Here is a 20,768-nt window from a genome sequence, read left to right as displayed (position 1 = left end):
AATAAGGTTTTGAGTTGTACATATCAATCCGTTCAGGCAACACCCCTCTATGCCTTTTTTAAAGTATGAAGGACATGTATGTTTTGCTTTAATTTCCTCCTCTTTCTTTAAAAGGATCCTCTTTGCTTATCCCACACTTTTTTGAATTCCATCACTATTTTTGATCCTACCACCTCCACATAGGGAATATTACAGGTTTTCACCATCCTCTCTGTCAAAAAGTATTTAATGATGTTACTCCTAAGTCTACCTCCCTGCAATCTGTAGTTTTACCACATCCCCATCTCTGGAAAAGATTTGTTTGTATGGTGGTGGGTATGATACTAAAGATGGTGTTGATGCTACTTAAAAGTGGTTACTGTTATTGGATATTAAGAGTATTGGGAAGATATGGAGGGGCATAATCGAATGCGAACGCCTATCTCCATGGGTGTCTATGTCCGAAAACAGGTACGTGAAGAGGCGGGACAGACCATATTTTCGAAAAAATGGACATTTTTCAGCTGGGCGTTTGTTTTTTTTAGCGATAATGGAAACTAAAAACGCCCAGCTCAAAAACATCCTAATCCGAGCCATTTGGTCATGGGAGGGGCCAGGATTCATAGTACACTGGCCCCTCTGAAATGCCAGGACACCAACTAGGCACCCTAGAGGTCAGTGCGGTGGACTTCAGAAAAAGCTTCCACATGCATAGCTCCCTTACCACGGGTGCTGAGCACCCAACCCCCCTCCCCCAAAACCCACTACCCACAAATATACAACACTACCGTAGCTCTTAGGGGTGAAGGGGGCACCTACATGTGGGTACAGTGGGTTTTGGAGACCTCCCATTTACCAGCACAAGTGTTACAGGTAGGGGGGATGGGCCTAGGTCCACCTGGCTGAAGTGCACTGCGGTACCCACTAAAAGTGCTCCAGGGACCTGCATACACGCAGGCCTCTAGGACTTGTTGCTGCTATATAACATTGGCACACAAGTTGACACCTGAAGACTAATCGCTCCGTGCTTATTGGAATAAGCACGCTTACTCACAGTTAACTGCAGATCAGAGGTTGTGCCCCACTGGCAACGAGTCTCCCTGGTACTGAGATGAGCAGTAGGTCAGAGCTGGCAGAATGCTGTACAATGCCCTCTTTCAGCCACATTCAAGGTAGGAACTAAGTTCTGTAACATGGCTAACACGTGAAAGGGATCTAAAACTGGCTTACAAAAATGGCCACTACCTCATGGACTACCAGAAACAAAACAGGGCACACTCTGACCCAGTAAGCAGGGGGAAAAGCACCATGGGAGTAGAGCCTACCAACTACCAACATCGTGAGCATTTGCCACAAGCTAGTGGAATCACGGAGCCCAATACCCTACACCTACATAACAGAAAAGGTGTCACACTCACTCGAGAGCCACATCAGAACCAGGGAAAGGCTGTCACAGGATAGAACACATTCTGCTGTCATGGAGGTGGGTACGGCATTTGAGGCTGGCATAGAGGCTGGAAAAAAAGATTTTAAAGTGGGTTTTTTTTGTTTGGTGGGAGGGGATTAGTGACCACTGGGGGAGTCCAGGGAGGTCATTCCCGATTCCCTCCAGTGGTCATCTGGGCAGTTGGGGCACTTTTTTGGGACTTGTTCGTGAAAAAAAGGGTCAAAAAAAGTGAACCAAAATCACGGTAAAAACGGCTTTTTTTTCGATTATCAGCTAAAGACGCCCATCTCTCCTCGGCCGATAACCACGCCCCAGTTCTGCCTTCACCACGCCTCCGACACGCCCCTGTCAATTTTACCCGTTTCTGCGACGGATTGCAGTTGGAAACGCCCAAAATCGGCTTTCGATTATATCGATTTGGGGGCCCACGGAAGAAAGACGTCCATATCCCGATTTGGGTCGCAATATAGGCATTTTTCTCTTTCGATTATAAGCAGGATGGTTGTATAAGTAGTTTTTGTATTTTGTCATCAATAACAAGATGGACACATAAGCAAGAGGGGTTAGGGTGGGGGGGGGGAGAGGGGGTGGGTCGATTGGGGATATATGCAAACCTATTGACGACAAAAGAAAGGTTGGAAATTGTTGTTGCACCTGTATTGTATTGGTTTTGCAGTATTCTGCTTGTATCTTCTGAATTTTTCGTCAATAAAAACGATTTGAACATTAATACTTGTCAAGTTTTTAAATGTCTATTATCACATCAACCCTGTCCCTCCTTCCTCTAGGGTATACATATTTAGGTCTTCAAGTCTCTTCTCATATATCTTTTGGCACAAACCCATACCATTTTTGTTGCTTTCTTCTGAACAGCTTCAAGTCTTTTTCTGTCCTTAGCAAGATACACCCAGTGGCGTCGTGAGGGCAGCTGACACCTGGGGCGGGTTGCCGCTGCGCACCCCCCCCCGGGTGCAGCGCGGCGCACCCTCCCCCCTCCGGAGCGCAACCCCCCCCCGAGAAGAACATACCTGGAAGGCGGTGAGGGGTGGGCGGGAGAGCCAATCCGCCTAGTGCACGCCGCTGGGGGGTGTCGGCGCCTCGCTGGTTCCCTGCTCCGGGACAGAGAGAGAGCACCCCCCAGCGGTGTGCACCCGGGGCGGACCGCCCCACCGCCCCCCCCCCTTCCTACGCCACTGGATACACCCTCCAAAACTGAAAACAATATCTAACTGGGGCCTCACCAATGACTTGTGTAAGGGCATAAACATCTTTTTTCTGCTGGTTATGTTTATAAGCAGTCTATCATCCTTCTAGCATTGGCCACCACCGTATCACATTGTTTTGCTATCATGAGACCCTCAGACACTATCACCTCTTTGCATAAGAGCCTCTCACGCCCTATCATATATAGTTTCTTTGAAGTTTTGCACCCAAAGTGCATCACTGTAGTTCTTTGTATTAAATTTTAACTGCAAAATATAAGACAATTCTTCTAATTTTTGTAGATCACTTCTCATGTTGTCCATTCTCTCTGGGGTATCCGCTCTGTTGCAACTCTTCATGTCATCTACATTAAGGCAAACTTCCTTCTAATCCTTCAGCAATATTGCTCACAAATATCATCTAATGCTCATCCTCATCCTTCTTGACCTATCTGCTGCTTTCGACACTGTTGACCACACCTTACTTCTCGATACGCTGTTCTCGCTTGGATTCCAGGGCCCTGTTCTTTCCTGGTTCTCTTCCTACCTCTCACTCCACACTTTCAGTAGGTGTGCCTCAGGGTTCTGTCCTTGGACCACTCCTTTTCTCCATCTATACCTCCTCCCTTGGTGCTCTGATCTCATCCCATGGTTTTCATTACCATATTTACACTGATGACTCTCAGATCTACATCTCAACCCCTGAAATCTCAACCTTAATCCAGGACAAAATCTCTGCCTGCTTCTCTGACATTGCTGCATGGATGTCTCAACGCCATCTCAAATTAAACATGGCTAAAACTGAACTTTTCATTTTCCCCCCTAAACCCTCCTCCCCTCTTCCCCCATTCTCTATCTCTGTTAATGGCTCTCATATCCTCCCTGTCTCCTCGGCTCGTAACCTTGGAGTCATCTTCGACTCCTCTCTCTCCTTCTCTGCTCATATTCAACAAATCGCTAAAACCTGTCGCTTTTTTATCTTCAACATTAGCAAAATTCGCCCCTTCCTTTCTGAACACGCCACCAAAACCCTTATTCACACCCTTGTTACTTCTCACTTGGACTATTGCAATTTACTTCTCATTGGTCTTCCGCTCAATCATCTTTCTCCTCTCCAATCTGTCCAGAATTCTGCAGCTCAACTTATTTTCCACCAGAATCGTTATGCCCACACTAGCCCACTCCTCAAGTCACTTCACTGGCTCCCTGTCCGCTTCCATATACAGTTCAAACTCCTCTTACTGACCTTTAAATGCATCCACTCTATGACCCCTCATTACCTCTCCTCTCTCATCTCTCCCTACACTCCTCCCCGTGAACTCCGCTCTCTGAACAAATCTCTCTTGACGTTGCCCTTCTCCTGCACCGCTAACTCCAGACTTCATTCCTTTTATCTCGTGGCACCTTATGCCTGGAACCATCTTCCCGAACCCATACGTCTAGCTCCATCTCTACCTGTTTTTAAATCTATGCTGAAAGCTCACCTTTTCATTACTGCATTTGGCTCCTAACCGCTACTCATTTGCCCTTCTCCCCCCTGTTCCTCTTTACCCTGTAATTCCCTTGCCTGTAATGTCTTGCCTGTCTGTTATATCTAGATTGTAAGCTCTTTGAGGAGGGAATTTCTATGTCAGGTGTTCAGCGCTGCGTGCATCTGGTAGCGCTATATAAATGCTAGTAGTTGTATTAGTAGTAGTACTAGTAATGCAGGGGAGAGCCTGTGTTCTTGTGGCTCACTCTTCAAAGGAAACGGACTGCTTCCTAATGGCAGTCGGTTTCCATGAGTAATTTAAAATAGCAAACAAAACAGATATCACATTGAAGCCTTTGAAGGAAAATATGCAAGCCTTAAGTAGTATCTAGAAAGAGTTCAAGAAAAACTCCAAGCTCTAGGAGGTAAGGATGCCAGATATGAATCCCATATACGTATTGTGTTGACATTGTAAGTAGCATACTATTGCCATACTTTGTATTGTTATTTGAATATTTTTACTGCTGTATTTGACTATTGCTCATGTTTGATTTATTCTTACTGGACATCGCCTTGAGTGAATTCCTTCAAAAAGGCGGTAAATAAATCCTAATAAATAAATAAAGATTAAAAAAAATGTCTTCCTTTTAATGGATTTGCCCATTTGAAAAATTTCCAGGAACATGTGGTTATGGAGCACCAATGTTTGTTTTAATCATTCCCATAACAATTGCAACCTACTAATTCCTTATTTGTTTTGTTTGTCCTGAACAGATTGTAAAGTCCTTTGAGCAGGGATGGAATCTTACATGTTTGTGTACAGTGCTGCATATATCTACTAGTGCTACAGACAGGGCCAGCTCAAGGCAAGATGCTGCCTGAGGCGGATCTTACATGCCGCCCCCCTCCCCCGGGTCAAGATGCTGCCCCTCTGGGCGTTTTACTTCATTATGGTGACATTCCAAACCCAGCAGTGGCAGTGATTCCTATATGCTGCCCTGCCACCGGCGGCACCCGCCTCTTCCCTTTACTGCTGCTGCCTGAGCGGGTAGCCACAGTAAAGGGAAGAGGCGGGTGCTGATGGCGGCAGGGCAGCATATGGGAATCACTGTAGCTGCCGCCCCCTCGAGATGCCGCTTCTGAAGTGTGCCGCCTGAGGCCCCCGCCCAGTGGCGTTCCGAGGGGCGCTGACACCCGGGGCGGATCACCGATGCGCCCCGCCCCCCCCGGGTGCAGCGCCCCGCCCCCCCCGATGAAGAGACACCCCCCTGGCAAAAGAACCCCCCCCCCCGGGTGCACGCCGCTGGGGGGGTGCCGCGCGCTGGTCAGCGTCGTTGGTTTCCATGCTCCCTCTGCCCCGGAACAGGTTACTTTCTGTTCCGGGGCAGAGGGAGCATGGAAACCAACGACGCTGACTGGTGCGCAGCACCCCCCCAGCGGCGTGCACCCAGGACGGACCACCCCCACCGCCCCCCCCTTGGTACGCCACTGCCCCCGCACTAGGTGGCCTAATGGTCGGGCCATCACTGGCTACAGAAATTAAAAGTAGCAGTAGTAGTTTATTGCTCCTTTCTTTTATGTCCTGTCAGCCCTTTCTTCAGGTACTCCCCGATTTTACTAAAGTTAGCATGTGACTCGTGTAGAATCAAGGAACAGTTTTTGGAAATTATGAGTGATTTTATAAGGTTAATGTATGGAGTTGTGTCATGTGTTTATGGTGTTATCCATTGTCAAACGTACTGTGTGTATACAGAAGCCTGTGCATTTTTTTAACACTGTAACCCACCTAGAATTTTAAGACTGAGAGGAATATATATATTTTTAAAATAAATAAATAACAATAAATATAACTTCCTTAGTCACATCATCAAATTATTTAAATTTTTTTTTTTTGTCAATCGGAAAATGAAGCCTACCTCCACTCTATTTTAATCTGTTAAGAGTAAATTACTGGCTGGAATTTTAAGCTGTATCTTCCTGCTGCCCACCCACTGGCTGCTTGTTTTCACAAAAAGGATTAGCTTCAGTACTTCATACAATTACATTCCAACTTCCATCCCTTTCCTTGAAGTTTCTGTTTTCTGGTTAGTGTAATCCATGTATTCAGTCTCTGGCCCCATTATCTGAATGTCAGCCTTTTCTTCCTCCATAGGAGTGGGTTACTCCTCCCCATAAGACCTGGGCTGGAACTCTACCTCTGATGTCTTCCTAAAAGCCATTATATACTGGCTGTGGAAAACCTGCCTCTCCATAGCTTTCCCCCTGATAGGTTCCTATTGAATTACTACTACTACTTATCATTTCTATAGCACTACTAAACTTAAGCTGCACTGTACACATTATCCCCCAGATTCTGTATATGGCACCCAAAACTGAGCACCGATCCAAAATGTGCACTCAACTAAATTGGTTAATGAGCCAAATAAGTGCCAATAATTGGATGTTAACTGACACTAATTGGCACCAATTTGAATTTGTGCACACACCTTGTCACACAATTCTATAACAATGCGTGCCCAAAGCCGGTAGCTCACAGCCCAAAAGGGGGCATGGCCATGGGCGGTGCGTGAGTGGGTTAGGGGCATTCCTAAAATTTGTGCACTGTGTTATAGAATATTGGGGGTATACACCCAAATCGGGCACCAGTTATACCTGTTTCAGCAGGCTAACTCCTGGTGCCCAAATTAGGTGACGAAGTCAGCGCTCAATACACTTCTATAATGGGCTCCCATATTTCAGTGCTCACTATAGAATAGCATTGAGTGCCAATTTTTTCAGCGCCAATATTTGAGCACCATTTACTGAATCTAGTCTGATATGCAGATACATTCTCTGTCCCTAGTGGGCTCACAATCTAAGTTTTGTACCTGGGGCAATGGAGGATTAAGTGACTTGCCCAAGGTCATTGAACCCAGTTCTTCAGGATCTCGGTCCACTGGAATTGTTCCTATGTAGCCTCTGACTTTTTCCTCCACCCGCTCTAGTGCAGCCCTGGTTTTCATTCCTCCCAACGTTCTAGGATTGTCCTGGGAAACTGGGACCACATAGACCTGAATTTGAGGTCTGATCTATGTTACTATCACCTCAAACATTACAATCAATAGATGGGTAGACAGACAGATGAACAGATAAACAGATATGCATGATCATGTAAAGTATGGATAAATTATATCCATATTTTTATACTTTTGCTGGACCACCAAATACTGATCCCCATAGTTCCCTGCTAAGAAAATGCATGAAAAATCAGTACAAAGAAGACCACGTTCAGTATACAGTGATGAAAGTTTCTTAGGAGAGTATAAATGTTTCCATCAACATATGTATAGATGTAGCTGGCAAGATGTACTGCTTCAAATTCTGGTAGTCTTCTGATATCATTCATAGAGGAGAATTACATACCACCTATACATATTATCTCCCTTTAATGCAGCAGATACACATCAGTTGAAATGCAATTTGAATTTTACCAGGTTTAACTAATTCTCAGGTTGCTACAATGAACAGTTAGTTGTTACTATACCTCAGTGACACAGGGGAGACCAAGAAGAAATAAAACTGCACAACAGCCAGTAGTGATAGAAATTCTCTTTTTTTTCATTGCTTTTGGGAACATATCTTCAATAGCTGTTGTAATTGTTTCTGCAAAGGACAATATGTTTTAAGAGCATTGGATACTGCATATTTTCCAGGGCAAGGCATTCAGCAAAATATATACATCAGAAAGGGCATAGATTTAACAATGGCTATAATAGAATAACTGTAAATTATAGGATGCGCTATCATTTAAAAAGTATATTAGCTATATTGTTTTGTGTCATTCCCATCTGAAAAATCTTTTGGTTTGCTTCATTTTTGGATCAATCATCCATTCTGTTTCATTCATTTCTATCCAAGTCAATGGGGCAAGCAATTTTGCACTCTAGAAGTGGTGTTTTCCATCCATTTTTTTTTTTTCCATCCGTTTTTAATAGAGAGATTATGTCATTTGAAAAATACAATAAAACACAACAAATCAAATGACCTGAAAATCAATTTATTTTCGGTGCCATTATAATGTAGGGGGCAAGGAAAAAGCACTTGTTTTTGCTTGGCCAGTGTGAAACTCGCCAAGGGGAACAGAGACTAGAAACTTACTGCTGAAGCCATGGGAACCACACAATCAAGATAAAATACTAGTAAAATATTGATCCTCTGGGCAACAGCAAATGAGATATACTTTGAGGAGCCCATTGGATCAGTAGTTGATTTCTAATCAAGTACACAATTCATGATAGTACAGTGAGTTCTTCAAGGGGCGCCTCTCCTGCTGATGCCTAGAAGATAATTATTCACAGGTTTCTACCTTGTTTGTCTGTGTAGTTTCAACTTATTTTATTTATTTATTGGGATTTATTAACCACCTTTATAAAGAGATTCACCCAAGTCAGTGTACGGCAGGTATAGTTTAACAAAAAACATAATTTTAACAGCATAACAATAGTAAAATGATCAAACATAAATAGAAATACAGTCAGTGAGGTAGACATGGAAATGGCGAACTGAAACCTAGCAATAGGACTAACAAGAAACAGCATCAGAAATATAAACTTTTAACAGCACTGTAGAACAATCATATAACAGACATGATAAATGTCAGTACAATTCAAGCAATACGATAATAGACAGCAAGGAAGAACATTCAAATAACATAGATATAATACAATGTCAGCATACTAGTCATGGAACACCTAATAGCAGACATTAGAACATTCGAATAACATAGCTATAATGCTAGTGCCGTTCCTACAATACAATGAGGCATCTTTGTAAGTCTAAGTGCTGTGAAAATAACCTCTATATGTCACCAAGGGCCAAGTGCAGATATATAGATGGCAACAAGATGAGTAGTACATGGTCAATTGGGATAAATAGCTGGGTGGCTAAACTCAAGGCAAGTTCTATGTACAGTTAAACAAGATATGAGGAACTGGTCTAAGTTACAGGGTATGCAGTAAACTAGTCCAGGTGTGGAGTGAGTATATGGTCAATCACCATATGTATTAAAAGCATGGGAGAAGAGCCAGGCTTTCACTTGCTTTCTGAAATAGAGGTGGTCTCAAGTTAGACGTAGTCCCTCTGGAAATAAGTTCCAGAGTGTGGGAGCAAGTCGGGAGAAAGCTCACTGGTGGGTATCACATCATTCAATTTCTTTTGATGAGGGTACAGACACTCCAAGGAGTGATGCTTGGAGTAATGCTCCATCGGAGTGACATGGACTGTTAATGCCATGTGACCTAGCATCCACAACATTGCACTAGCTGATACTTGGTGACTCTCCTGCATTTTATCTTTTGCTGTGCACAGCAAGACTTCTATGAATTCCAATTTTTATGTTGATTCTAGATGCGAGTTGGGATAATTTAGTAACTTCAAAACTGGAATGGTTGAGTGAACAGATCTTTCTGCTCCTGAGTTGCATGGTTGACTAGTCGATCATCAAATAAGAAAACATATGCACCCCCAGTCTGTATAGATACGCTGCGAAACCTGCCAATCACTTGGTGAAAAACCAAGGTGTTGATGCGAGCCCAAATGGCAGTATGCAGTACGATAGTGGTATTTCCCTATGACAAATCACAGATACTTTCTGTGGTTTGAATGTATCTGTATGTGAGTGTTGGCATCCTTTAGATCCAGAGAATATATTCAGTCTTCTTTTTGAAGAAGTGGAACAAGAGAGCCTAAGGATATGTACTGAACTTTTGTTTTGTGAGATGTATATTCAGAGCTTTCAGGTCTAGAATTGGGCAGTATTCTCCCACCTTTTTCATGATCAGAAAATACTTGGAATGAAACCCCTGCCATCTTTCCTGCAGTGAAATGTGCTCAAAAGCATTGGCCTGAAAGAGGAAAAAGGAGATCCTTTGTAAGTATTTCCTGATGCTGAGAGCTTAATTTTGATGTTTTTAGTGATCAGTCTGGAGGCTGGTCTGCCAGCTGAAGATGATATCCTACATAGGCACTAGCACTGTGGGTGCTTGGGCACCCCCAATAATATTATGATAGATTTTATTACATTTGGAGCAGAAACCGCCAAGCTGCAGAGCAGCAAAGGAAGGAAGAAAGGAAGTTGTTCTCTATTCCAGTTACTGCTCACACCTTCTCTTGTACCCTACTGAATGCAATGTCTGACCTATGGGCAACAAGAGGAAGAGAGAGCTGTTTTGCAGTCTATTGGCTGGCTGTGTCTAACTGATGGACTTCAGTGGGAGGAGGGAACTGCTGTAACCAAGGATAGATCAAATTAAAATGGTCAATAGTTTTGTAGCAGAGGTTATACAATAGACTCGTCACAAAAACCCAATGCAGTACTTTATCATAACCATCAAAATTGCAGCCTTCAGAAAGTATTTAATTATTTATATTTATGACATTTGTATTCCACATCATCTCAAAACTAGTTCAGGTTCTATGTGGCTTACACTGAAACAGAGACAGATTGTACAATTTTTAGATTACAATAAGGGTGATGGATAATGAAAACAACAGGAACTTAAAGCTATGGTGCGTTAAATATTGGATTGGATTCTTTCATCAATAATAGTCAATTTTACCAGGTATGTTTTTAACAGTTTACAAAATGAACAGTATTCTTTTATGTGCCTAAGTTGTTTGGGTAGTGAGTTCCAGCTATTTGTGCATTATTATGAGATCCCAGCACTATAAATCTTTTTATATTTAATTTTCTTACATTGTGTCACGTCTGTGGCTGTGACCACCCTCACACTTACTTTATTTCTGGGGGTCAGCTTCTAAGCTGGCTTCTGCCTATCCTTTCTGGAGTAGTTTTCCTTCTGTGTGCTGGCTGCTTCCAGCATGACTCTACTGCACCTGGGGGTGCTGCCTGAGTTAGCTCTACCTCTGTCTCTAGCCTGGCTCTGTTTGCTCCTCTGTGCTGCACCTAGGTATTCTAAGTCTCTCTATGTTCTGTGTGCGCTCTGCCTGCTCCTTGGTTTGTGCTCCTCTCACCTGCTGGTGGCCAGAGCCAGTTACTGCCATAGTTTGTCTTGCTGTTCCTACCCGTTCCAGACTTTAGCCAAGTCCGGTCCGGTTCTTCCAGGCTGCCAGACTTGTCTCTCTTGTTTGTGCCTGGACAGCCTCCGTAGTTGCTTACTGATGGCTGCAGCTGCTCCTCAGGTGTTGAAGGGCTTTATTAATTACTTAGAGACTGCAGCCTTGGCCTTTGCATCGTCTAAGGTCCCTGGTATGTTAGCGTGCTCTGTGCACTACTACCTTGACCACTTCAGTGTGAGTTTCTAGCTTGTTACTAGTAGCTTGGGCATAGCTTTTCTTGTTGGCTTGTGTACAGCTTTACTAGTTCTCCTATGTGTTGTGTTGTGTGAGTTTCTAGCTTGTGATTAGTTAGCATGGGCATAGCTTTGCTTGTTAGCTTGTGTACAGCTTTACTAGTTCTCCTGTGTTTTGCTTAGTGTGAGTTTCTAGCTTGTGACTAACTAGCTTGGGCATAGCTTTGCTTGTTAGCTTGTGTATAGCTTCACTAGTTTTCTTGTGTTTAGCTTTCTGGTTTTCCTGTGTGTGTTTTCCTTTGCTTCTGGAGCTTCAGCCCTAGTCCTGTGTGCTGCCAGTACTCCTTGCTACTGGAGCTCCAGCCATAGTCTTGCTACTTGACCTGACCATTGCCTGAATCTGATTACTCTCTGCCTGCTGCCTGGCCTGACTACTGCCTGAACCCGGATATTCTCTGCCTGTGGCCAGACCTGACTATTGCCGGAACCTGGACATTCCCTGCCTGTCTGCCTTGCTTTCGCCTAGGTGCCTGGGGGCACTTCTGTATCCTGATTCCTGTTGTTCCTGCTTGCTAGTTCCAGTTCCAGTTTTCCTGTAAGCCCTGCCGGCTGCCCGAACCTGAGGGCTCAACCTTCGGGGAACCGTGGCTAAGCGTAGGTGAAGCCTAGGTCCAGTGTGTTCTGGTCCCGTGTGTTCCAGTCCAGTGGGCTCAACTCCAGTGTATACTAGTCCAGTGGGTTCCAGTCCAGTGCGCACCCGTCTGGTGTGTTCTAGTCCTGTGTATTCCAGTGCAGAACTCCAGTCCGGGGTTCCAGTCCAGCCTTGCCTCGTCTCTGCTTTGAAAGTGACCTTGCCAAGGGCTCACAAACCCAGTGCTTCCAGGGAAGAAGCCTGACACATTGTGGGTAATGTAAGCAAGGGGATCTCTGGAAGAATTATTAGTGTTTCTTGTCAACAACTCATTACAGTTTTGCATGTATGATGGTGACATACCATAAATTATCTGGTATATAAATGTGCATAATTTAAATGTGATACATGCTTTAATTGGAAGCCAATGTAGTTTTAGTAACAGTGGGGTAGCTTTAAAGTAGTGGGGAATATCTCGTTTCACATGGGCAACTCTACACCATGACTTGCTGCAAGATACCCCAAGTGACAGAATTAATTCCTTACTATCTTCATCTTTTTGTGCTTTGGACAGTTGTCCTAATACATTTCTGAAACATCCTTCTACAGTATATTTGCATCATTTGCAGAAATGCTTCGAGGACTTATTGAGCAGAGGTTTGTTCAATAAGGAGATAAGGTAAAATTTAGCTCACTCCCATTGCAAAAAAATCCAAACTTTCACTATTTGAAGTCACAGACTATCGTCCAATAGCTTCTATACCTTTATTACCTAAGTTGACAGAATCTATTGTAGCTAAACAACTGACGGAATATCTAGAAAGTCACCATTCTTCCAGTGTCCCAATCAGGCTTTAGAAGCCTTTTTAGTACCAAGACGGAAGTGACGTCATTGTTAGCAGATGCAAGAAGGGAAATAAGTAGAGGCAATAGAATTCTGGTAATGCAATTTGATATGTCAGCCACTTTTGACTTGGTGGATCATGAGATCCTACTATCTTTACTTGATTTTTATGGACTAGGTAGAGCTGTCCTTCAGTGGATGGGGGGATTTCTTAAGAACAGATCGTACCAAGTCAAAAGAGCTGACAATCTCTTCCTCTTAGATCCCAGAGGGTGGCGTCCTTCAGGGATCACTTCTCTCTCCAATATTATTTAATGTTTTAATGTCTCAGCCATTCCTCTTGTTAAAGACAAGTTTTGCAGACGATGTTACAGTATTTATTCCATTGACCAAATCTTTTTCTGAAAAAATAGCACATAGGTTTGACCACGGTTTTAGAATACTGAATGAATGGACTTCTGTATTCAAGATAAAGCTAAAAAATGATAAAAACTAAGTTTATAGCTCTGGGTAATTTATTTTAACCCTTTGAAGTTTCTACTTTTGTCTGTGAACATTTCTTTCCAGTTGGAAAAACAATTGAAAATACTGTTGACCCATGTTGGTCAAGTGATAAAGAAAGACTTAGAAGAATAAGATCTATGCCTCACACAGATTATTGTAATTCTGTATTAGTGGGAATATCTGATGGGCTCTACAAGAGATTGCAAACTTATCAGAATATGGCGGCCAGACTGATTTGTCAAGTCTCATAATATGAGCCTTCTTCGCCGTTACTGTGAGAACTTCACTGGTTCCTGTCAGGGTTTGGGTTATATTTAAATTATGCACACTTATTTTTACAATTTTAAATGGATCATCTCATGAGTATTTATCTGATTTAGTAATCCCTTCTCAGAAATATGGTGCTTCTTCTAATAGACTGGTATTACTATTACAATATCCCAGTCCTAAGGCAGTAATTTATAGATCAACTTTTAATGATTTCTTTCATTCCAATCTGTCAAGCACTGGACTACTTTACCTATAAATATTCAAGTGTTAACTCAATCTAAAAAATTTAAGAAAGCTCTTAAAATGTACATTTTTAGCCAATTTAATAATAAATGAAATGTACTTTATTAGACTGACTGTATTCTACTTGTAGCTCTCTTGGAATGCTCAGTGATAACATTTTTTGTAAACCACAAGCAGCTCCATTGGGATTTTGCAGGGTATAAGTGTCTCATGTAAACGTAAATGAGAGTGGAGCTGTAGAAAGAATAGGAAGGGGTAAGTGAATTGAAACAGGTACTGCCTAGGAGAAAGAATTCTGTTGTGAAAAGCTGGAAGAAACAGAAAGAAGTTGTAAAGCGGAAAGGGGCTGGGTAATGGAGACATGCACTGGGAATAGAGCTATGGGGAGAGGAATAGCGATGTCTAAGAGAGAAGTCTGCTGTGAAAGAATGGAAGAGGCAGAAAGGAGCTATATGAGGAAGACAGGCTGGTTGATGGGGATAGGCTACTGCCTGGGAGAGAGAATGTTGCTGTGAAAGGCTATAAGAATCAGTATATAACTGTAAGGGGAAGAAGGGCTGGGTGATTGGGTAATCTGGAGAAGCACTGTTAGAGGAGCTGTGGGGAAAAGAATAGAGGGGGCAAGGAAGGGGTACAGGGAACTGAAATGGTTTACTGGTAGAGAAAGAGAATTCTGCTGTGAAGGGTTAGAAGAGGCAGAAAGTGGTTGTAAGGGGAAAAGAAGCTGGGTAATGGGGACAGAGTTGTAGGAAAGAATAGAGGAAGTTAGGAAGGAGTGAAGGGAACTGAAAGGGGTATTGGTTGGGAGAGAGAATGTTACTGAATAGAGTTGGAAGTGTCTGAAAGCTCTAAAGGGAAGAGAGGCTGAGTGATGGGGACAGCAGCTGGGAGTGGAGCTGTGTTACTGAAGAAAAAACAGGCTGTGAGGGACAGAGGAACTCAGAGAGGGAACATGGGCTGTGATGGGGAAAAGATGCTGGGAGAAAGAGGCATGATTTGTAAAGAGGAAGAAGAGTAGGCAGCGAGGCATAGGCGCCCGGTATACAAGGCTTGGGGAGGCTATGCCTCCCCAGTCACAGTAGGATGGATCAGCTGTTTCTATAGAAATGGTAAATAGTAGTAGTATTAGTTCTCCCGCGAGTCCCGCTGCTTAGCAGCAGCTGCAGTGAAAGCCTCTCTAGCCTTGTGTATAACCAGTTGTAATTTGATTACCTTACTGCTGGGAGAGCAGAGCAGGGGGGTTGGCTGGAGGTGTCCTGGGTTGCCAGGGAGATATTTAACTAGGATGAATTCCTGCATATGAGCACATCACACCAAAGACACTTGCACTGACCCCTGAAATTTGAAGTGCTAAAAATAAGTTTTAAAAGTATTTGCATTAAATCTAATTGCAGAATTTAGGTGCTAGGAAGTGGGATTGGTATGCTATGTACTCAAATTTGGTCAAGCCATATGCAAATTAGTCTGTTTTGGGAGGTTCTCATTTGCATATCTATGGGTAAAAATTGTTGGAAATGTTTACAGCCCTAATGTAAGGGCATGGCTCTGATCAAAAATGTGAATTTTGATCCAAAAACGAAGGGTTTAGCTAGTGTTTTTGACTAAAAATTCCCATTAGAGTGTCTGTATGTTAATCTGCATTCAAATAGAGCTCTCTGATTGGATGAGCAGCTCCTGTTAGAAAATCTGCCCGGGAACAGAGAGGAGAGGAGAGAATCAATGGGTGGGTGGGTGTGGATAGCTGGTGGGGGGCAGGGGAGAGGAGAGAATCAATGGGTGGGTATGGATGGCTGGAGGGGGGCAGGGGGGCGAAGAGAATCACTGGGTGAGTGTGGATGGCTGGAGGGGGGCAGGGAAGAAGAGAGTTGCTGGACATGGATGGAGGAGAGGGAAGGGAGAGAGAAGAAATGCTGGACATGGATGGAGGGGAGGGAAGAGTGAGGAAGGAGATGAGTTGAGGGAAAAGGAAGAGAGAAAAACTGCACATGGATGAAGAAAATAGGCAGAAGTTGGATCCACTGGACAGTCAAGTCTGCGGCGGACCAAGCTTTTACTTACGGATGTAGGACAAGAAATGAAGAAGAAAGGCAGAAAGTAAAGAAATAAATGGAAAGGAAGCCCTGGAAACGGAGTTAAGAGGACAGATAGTGGCAGAATCGGATACTGGGCCAGCATGATCAGAAAAACAAAGTCACCAAACAAAGGTAGAAAAGATCATTTTATTTTCATTATAGTGTTTGGAATACGTCCACTTTGAGAATCAGGTGCTCAACATTAAATGTTTATATTTATTTACTTGTGCATGGCATTTTATCCCACATTAAACATGAATTAGGATGTTTTGTCGCTCTACATGAGAATTGTGATAATATGATCCTTTTTTCATATTGTTGACGGTCTGCATTTTCTGTATGGGTGGTATATTGGTGTATTAGGTTCTGCCCAGTGTAATATTTATGGTACAGTAAGGTTCTGAGTGTGTTTTTGCACAAAGTTGTGCATAATGTTTTGCAGTTGAGCGATTGTGGTTAGTATATGCTTTGAGCAACCACTTTATTCTTTGACATATGATACATATCTAATATCTAAATGTAATAAAAGGTATTAATTGTTACTTTTATTTTTATTTATTTTTTTTTTTTTCTGTGTGTTATCAGACAATTATGGATTTAAGCCCCACCCCTAACCCCGCCCCATTTAGCCTCCCCAAACAGTTGGGCCACCGACCGCCTATGCAGCGAGGACACAAGATACAGAGGAAAGAGGAGCTGAAAGAGATGGCGTGTATCTGTGTGGGATTGGGAAAAGAGGGACTGAGAGAAAGGTGAGCGGAATGAGAGGTCATGAAGGAGGTAAGAGACATGAAGGTGAGAAGTGGCATGAGAGGGGTGACACTAGAAGGAAGTAAGATGAGAAAAGGTAGAGAGACAGGCTATGGAGAGACAAACACATAAAGAGAAATGAAAGAAATTAGAAGACTGGAACAAATACTGTGTACAATTCTGGTCACCACATTTCAAAAAAAGATACAGCAGAATTAGAAAAGGTACAGAGAAGGGGAACAAAAATGATAAAGGAAATTGGACAACTTCCCTATGAGGAAAGGCTAAAAAGGCTAGGGCACTTCAGCTTGGAGAAGAAACAGCTAAGGGGAGATGTCACAGCCATGGCCATGCCCCTGGATCCAGACTCACCTTCTTCCAGTGATCTGGCTCTGTAGCTTCTCCGGACTGCCTTTTTCTTGCATTGGTGCTTCCGCTACATGTTTCCATTATCCAAGCCTCATAACAGGAGATTATGCAAGCCTTACTCTAGTGTTCCTGCATCCAAGTCTCACTCCAGTTTATCAAAGCCTTACTCTGGTGTTCCTGCATTCAAGCCTTTCCAGGTCACCAGAGGTTTTGACATCATCAGTGAGGACCTTTATAAGGACCTCTGAGACTTTCATGCTTTGCCTTTGCAAGAGGTCTCTCTTAGCCTTGTCTTTGTGTTCTCTGTTTGGATCCAGTTCCTGTATGCCTTGTTTCCTGCCTGGCTTTGTTCCTGTGAGTCTTGTCCCTTAATTGTTCCTGTGTGTCTTTTTTTCTGAACCCTGTTCCTGAAAGCCTTGCTTTTACAAATCTTGTTCATGGATGCCTTGAGTCCTGCCTAGCTTTGTTCCTGTGAGTTTTGTCCCTGAATCCTTGTTTCTGTGTGTCTTGTCCCTGAATCCTTGTTCCTGTTTGTGTTGTTTCTGAATCTTGTTCCTGAAAGCCTGGCTCCTGGTATAGCCAAACCCTGCTCCTGGTTTCTGTTACTATTTGACCCTGCTCCTGTTACAGTCTAACAGTACTCTTGACTGTTGTTACAGTCTTACCCAGATCCTGGCTCTTGCTACAGTTAAACCTTGTTATTGGCTTCTCCTACAGTCTAGCTCTGTTCCTGTTTCTGCAATAGCTAAGCTCTTGCTACAGCCAAGCTCTGCTCCTGTTTCTGCTATTGCCAAGCTCTGTTCCTAGTTCCTGCTACAGCCAAGCTCTGTTTCTGCTACAGCCAAGCTCCATTCCTGGTTCCTTCTACAGCCAGGTTCCATTCCTGGCTCCTGCTACAGCCAAGCTCTGTTCCTGCCTTGTATTTAGATTGCTATAAACCACTTTGTAAACTGCTTTGGGGAAAGGTGAGCTAAAAGACCAAAATATAAATAGATAAATCCATTGTGGTGGAGGTGGGGGGGAAAGAAGCATTACCATTCGCAACAGGGGCATAGCCACGTGGGGCCAAGGGGGCATGGGCCCCCATGGATTTGGCCCTGGCCCTCCCACCGCCAACCCCTTCGACCCCCCCTCCCACCGCAAACCCTCCCCCACTGCCGTCGGGTATCTTTGCTGGTGGGGCTCCCCAACCCCCACCAGCTGAAGTCCTCTTCTCCGGCGCAGCCGCGTTGCTGATCTGCAAGGGCAGGCTTCTGTTTCTGTGAGTTTGACGTCCTGCACGTACGTTATTTTTACTGTAACACACATTAGTTTATGTTACCATGGACTGCACAATAATGAGATGCAAAGAATGCAAATGCCTGGTAAGCATTTCATTATTATGCAAATTGAATAATGCAGATTGCATTGAACTTCACAAGCTGCTAGCACAAGGCCCTCAGTCAAGACCTCCCATTCCCCCAAAGACCTCAAGATAAGCCCAACCTCCCCCAAAAGACCTCTTAAACTTCAGTTAAGACCCCCACCCCTTGACCCCTCATGAGAAGCTCTGGCACCCTTGATCCCTGGTGGGTGGGGCTTGTCTTGAGGTTTAGGGGGGGGTTAGAGGCTGCATAACATGATCCCTTTATTAAGGCCTTCTGGAAGCATCAGACTGTGTCAGGGCATCAGAAGGATTGAGTGGGAGGATCAGATCGGCATGTGCTAGCCGATTAGTACTACTACTACTACTACTACTACTATTTAGCATTTCTATAGTGCTACAAGGCGTACGCAGCGCTGCACAAACATAGAAGAAAGACAGTCCCTGCTCAAAGAGCTTACAATCTAATAGACAAAAAATAAAATAAGCAAGTCAAATCAATTAATGTGTACAGGAAGGAGGAGAGGAGGGTAGGTGGAGGCGAGTGGTTACAAGTGGTTACGAGTCAAAAGCAATGTTAAAGAGGTGGGCTTTCAGTCTAGATTTAAAGGTGGCCAAGGATGGGGCAAGACGTAGGGGCTCAGGAAGTTTATTCCAGGCGTAGGGTGCAGCGAGACAGAAGGCGCGAAGTCTGGAGTTGGCAGTAGTGGAGAAGGGAACAGATAAGAAGGATTTATCAAGGGAACGGAGTGCACGGGAAGGGGTGTAGGGAAGGACGAGTGTGGAGAGATACTGGGGAGCAGCAGAGTGAGTACATTTATAGGTTAGTAGAAGAAGTTTGAACAGGATGCAAAAACGGATAGGGAGCCAGTGAAGCGACTTGAGGACAGGGGTAGCACGTGAGTCCTTACCACTTACAAAATAGGTGGTTGTAGGGGTTCATACACTAATGGCCACATGCTAATTGCAAAATTAACATATGGCCATTAATGGAAAAATCTGAAAATTGTCCATTTTACACCTGCGGTAAAAATGGCCTCAGCACAGGAAAGATCCGTGATAAGGGCGCACTTAAGGCCACTTTTTCCTTCTGTTTAGTAAAAGGGCCCCTTAATTTGCAATGCTGTGAATACAAACATCAAATATTTGCAAAGGGAAGACATTTCTAAAACATGCCATATTTTCTTTCAATATTACTTTTATTTGTTCAGCTGTAGTCAAAATAGATTTTTATTTGGACAAAGATTTTATGATATCAACATAAAACAAACTTAAGGGTAGATATTCATTGGGGTTTAAACCAGCAGGAGAGGCTCCTGTCCACTTAAACCTTGCTCAGCAGGCCTTTACTGGATATTCAGTGGCATGTAACTACACATGCAAGAGCATAACGTCAATGTATGAAGTCAGGAAGAAGTCAGCAGTTATGTGGGCAGCAATGATATTCTGTGCTTGTGCCCGCAGAGCTAACCGGGCAGACAGAACCACACAAAAGGCAGTCCTATCTTTACTTGGTTAGCAAGCACTGAGTATCAATTGGCACCCACATAACATCTGCCCAGACATGGCCCAGGCAATTAATATTTGGATTACGTTCAGCCTGCAGTGGTCAAGCCGCTAAACCATCATGGGCTCAGTATTTGGAGTTAGCATTTTGACAATCTGAAACAGAATAGATTTTCAAATGATAAATGCAGTTATTTTAAGTAATAAATTACTACGCACCTATCAATGCAAACTGAGAGTCCAGGCCCAATGTCACAATCATAGAGAAAAATAGAAAGGACCAAAGAGGGGACAATGGCAGATGAGTCAATGCCTCTGGATAAGCAATAAATGTCAATCCAAACCCTAAGAAAGAAGGTAAAAATTAAACGTTATTTTCCAGTTGTGTGTACTTTCTCTTCCAGTTGTGAGTATTTTGCACCTAGGCAGACTGTTTGAAAACTGCCCCGATGATGGGAAAATTGTGTTAGAGCATCTGGTTCTATATAGTTCAGTACATTCCCAGCTATATAGACCATTTTAGATAAATCATAGAAACTGAGACTGATAAAGTCCAGGTTGAGACACGTATAATTCTGGTAATGTTTTAGAAAAGGATCTGCCATCATAAGAGCAGTGCATGGGAATCTGCCTGCCTTTGCAAGGGGAGCAGCCATTTAATAAACATACACTTTGAAAAAATGAACAGAGGAGCTCAGCAACCTACACATTTAAGTAGGTATTTCACAACATAGAGATGTAGGTTTCCACAAACACAGGCATACTGTACACATATATCTTAGAGATGTACATTGAGATACATTGTCTTTTACATGTCACTTGCATGTG

At 43.4% G+C, this 20,768-nt stretch overlaps 1 protein-coding gene across 1 annotated transcript in view; it reads right to left on the bottom strand.

The window, feature by feature from the left end:
* The window catches only part of LOC115474987 (sodium- and chloride-dependent neutral and basic amino acid transporter B(0+)-like), an 88,060-nt gene that overhangs the window by 26,545 nt on the left and 40,747 nt on the right, over positions 1-20,768 (bottom strand). Inside the window, exons 9-10 of the mRNA XM_030210728.1 lie at positions 20,160-20,285; positions 7,623-7,741 (exon numbers count right to left, since the gene is read on the bottom strand). Of these exons, the coding sequence (XP_030066588.1) occupies positions 7,623-7,741; positions 20,160-20,285 (245 nt within the window). The remainder of the gene's footprint in view (positions 1-7,622; positions 7,742-20,159; positions 20,286-20,768) is intronic.

Source organism: Microcaecilia unicolor, chromosome 7, assembly GCF_901765095.1.
Source record: "Microcaecilia unicolor chromosome 7, aMicUni1.1, whole genome shotgun sequence".
Classification (NCBI taxonomy): domain Eukaryota; kingdom Metazoa; phylum Chordata; class Amphibia; order Gymnophiona; family Siphonopidae; genus Microcaecilia; species Microcaecilia unicolor.
The sequence above is the reverse complement of the archived record's forward strand: the minus strand, read 5'-3'. Positions and strand labels throughout refer to the sequence as shown.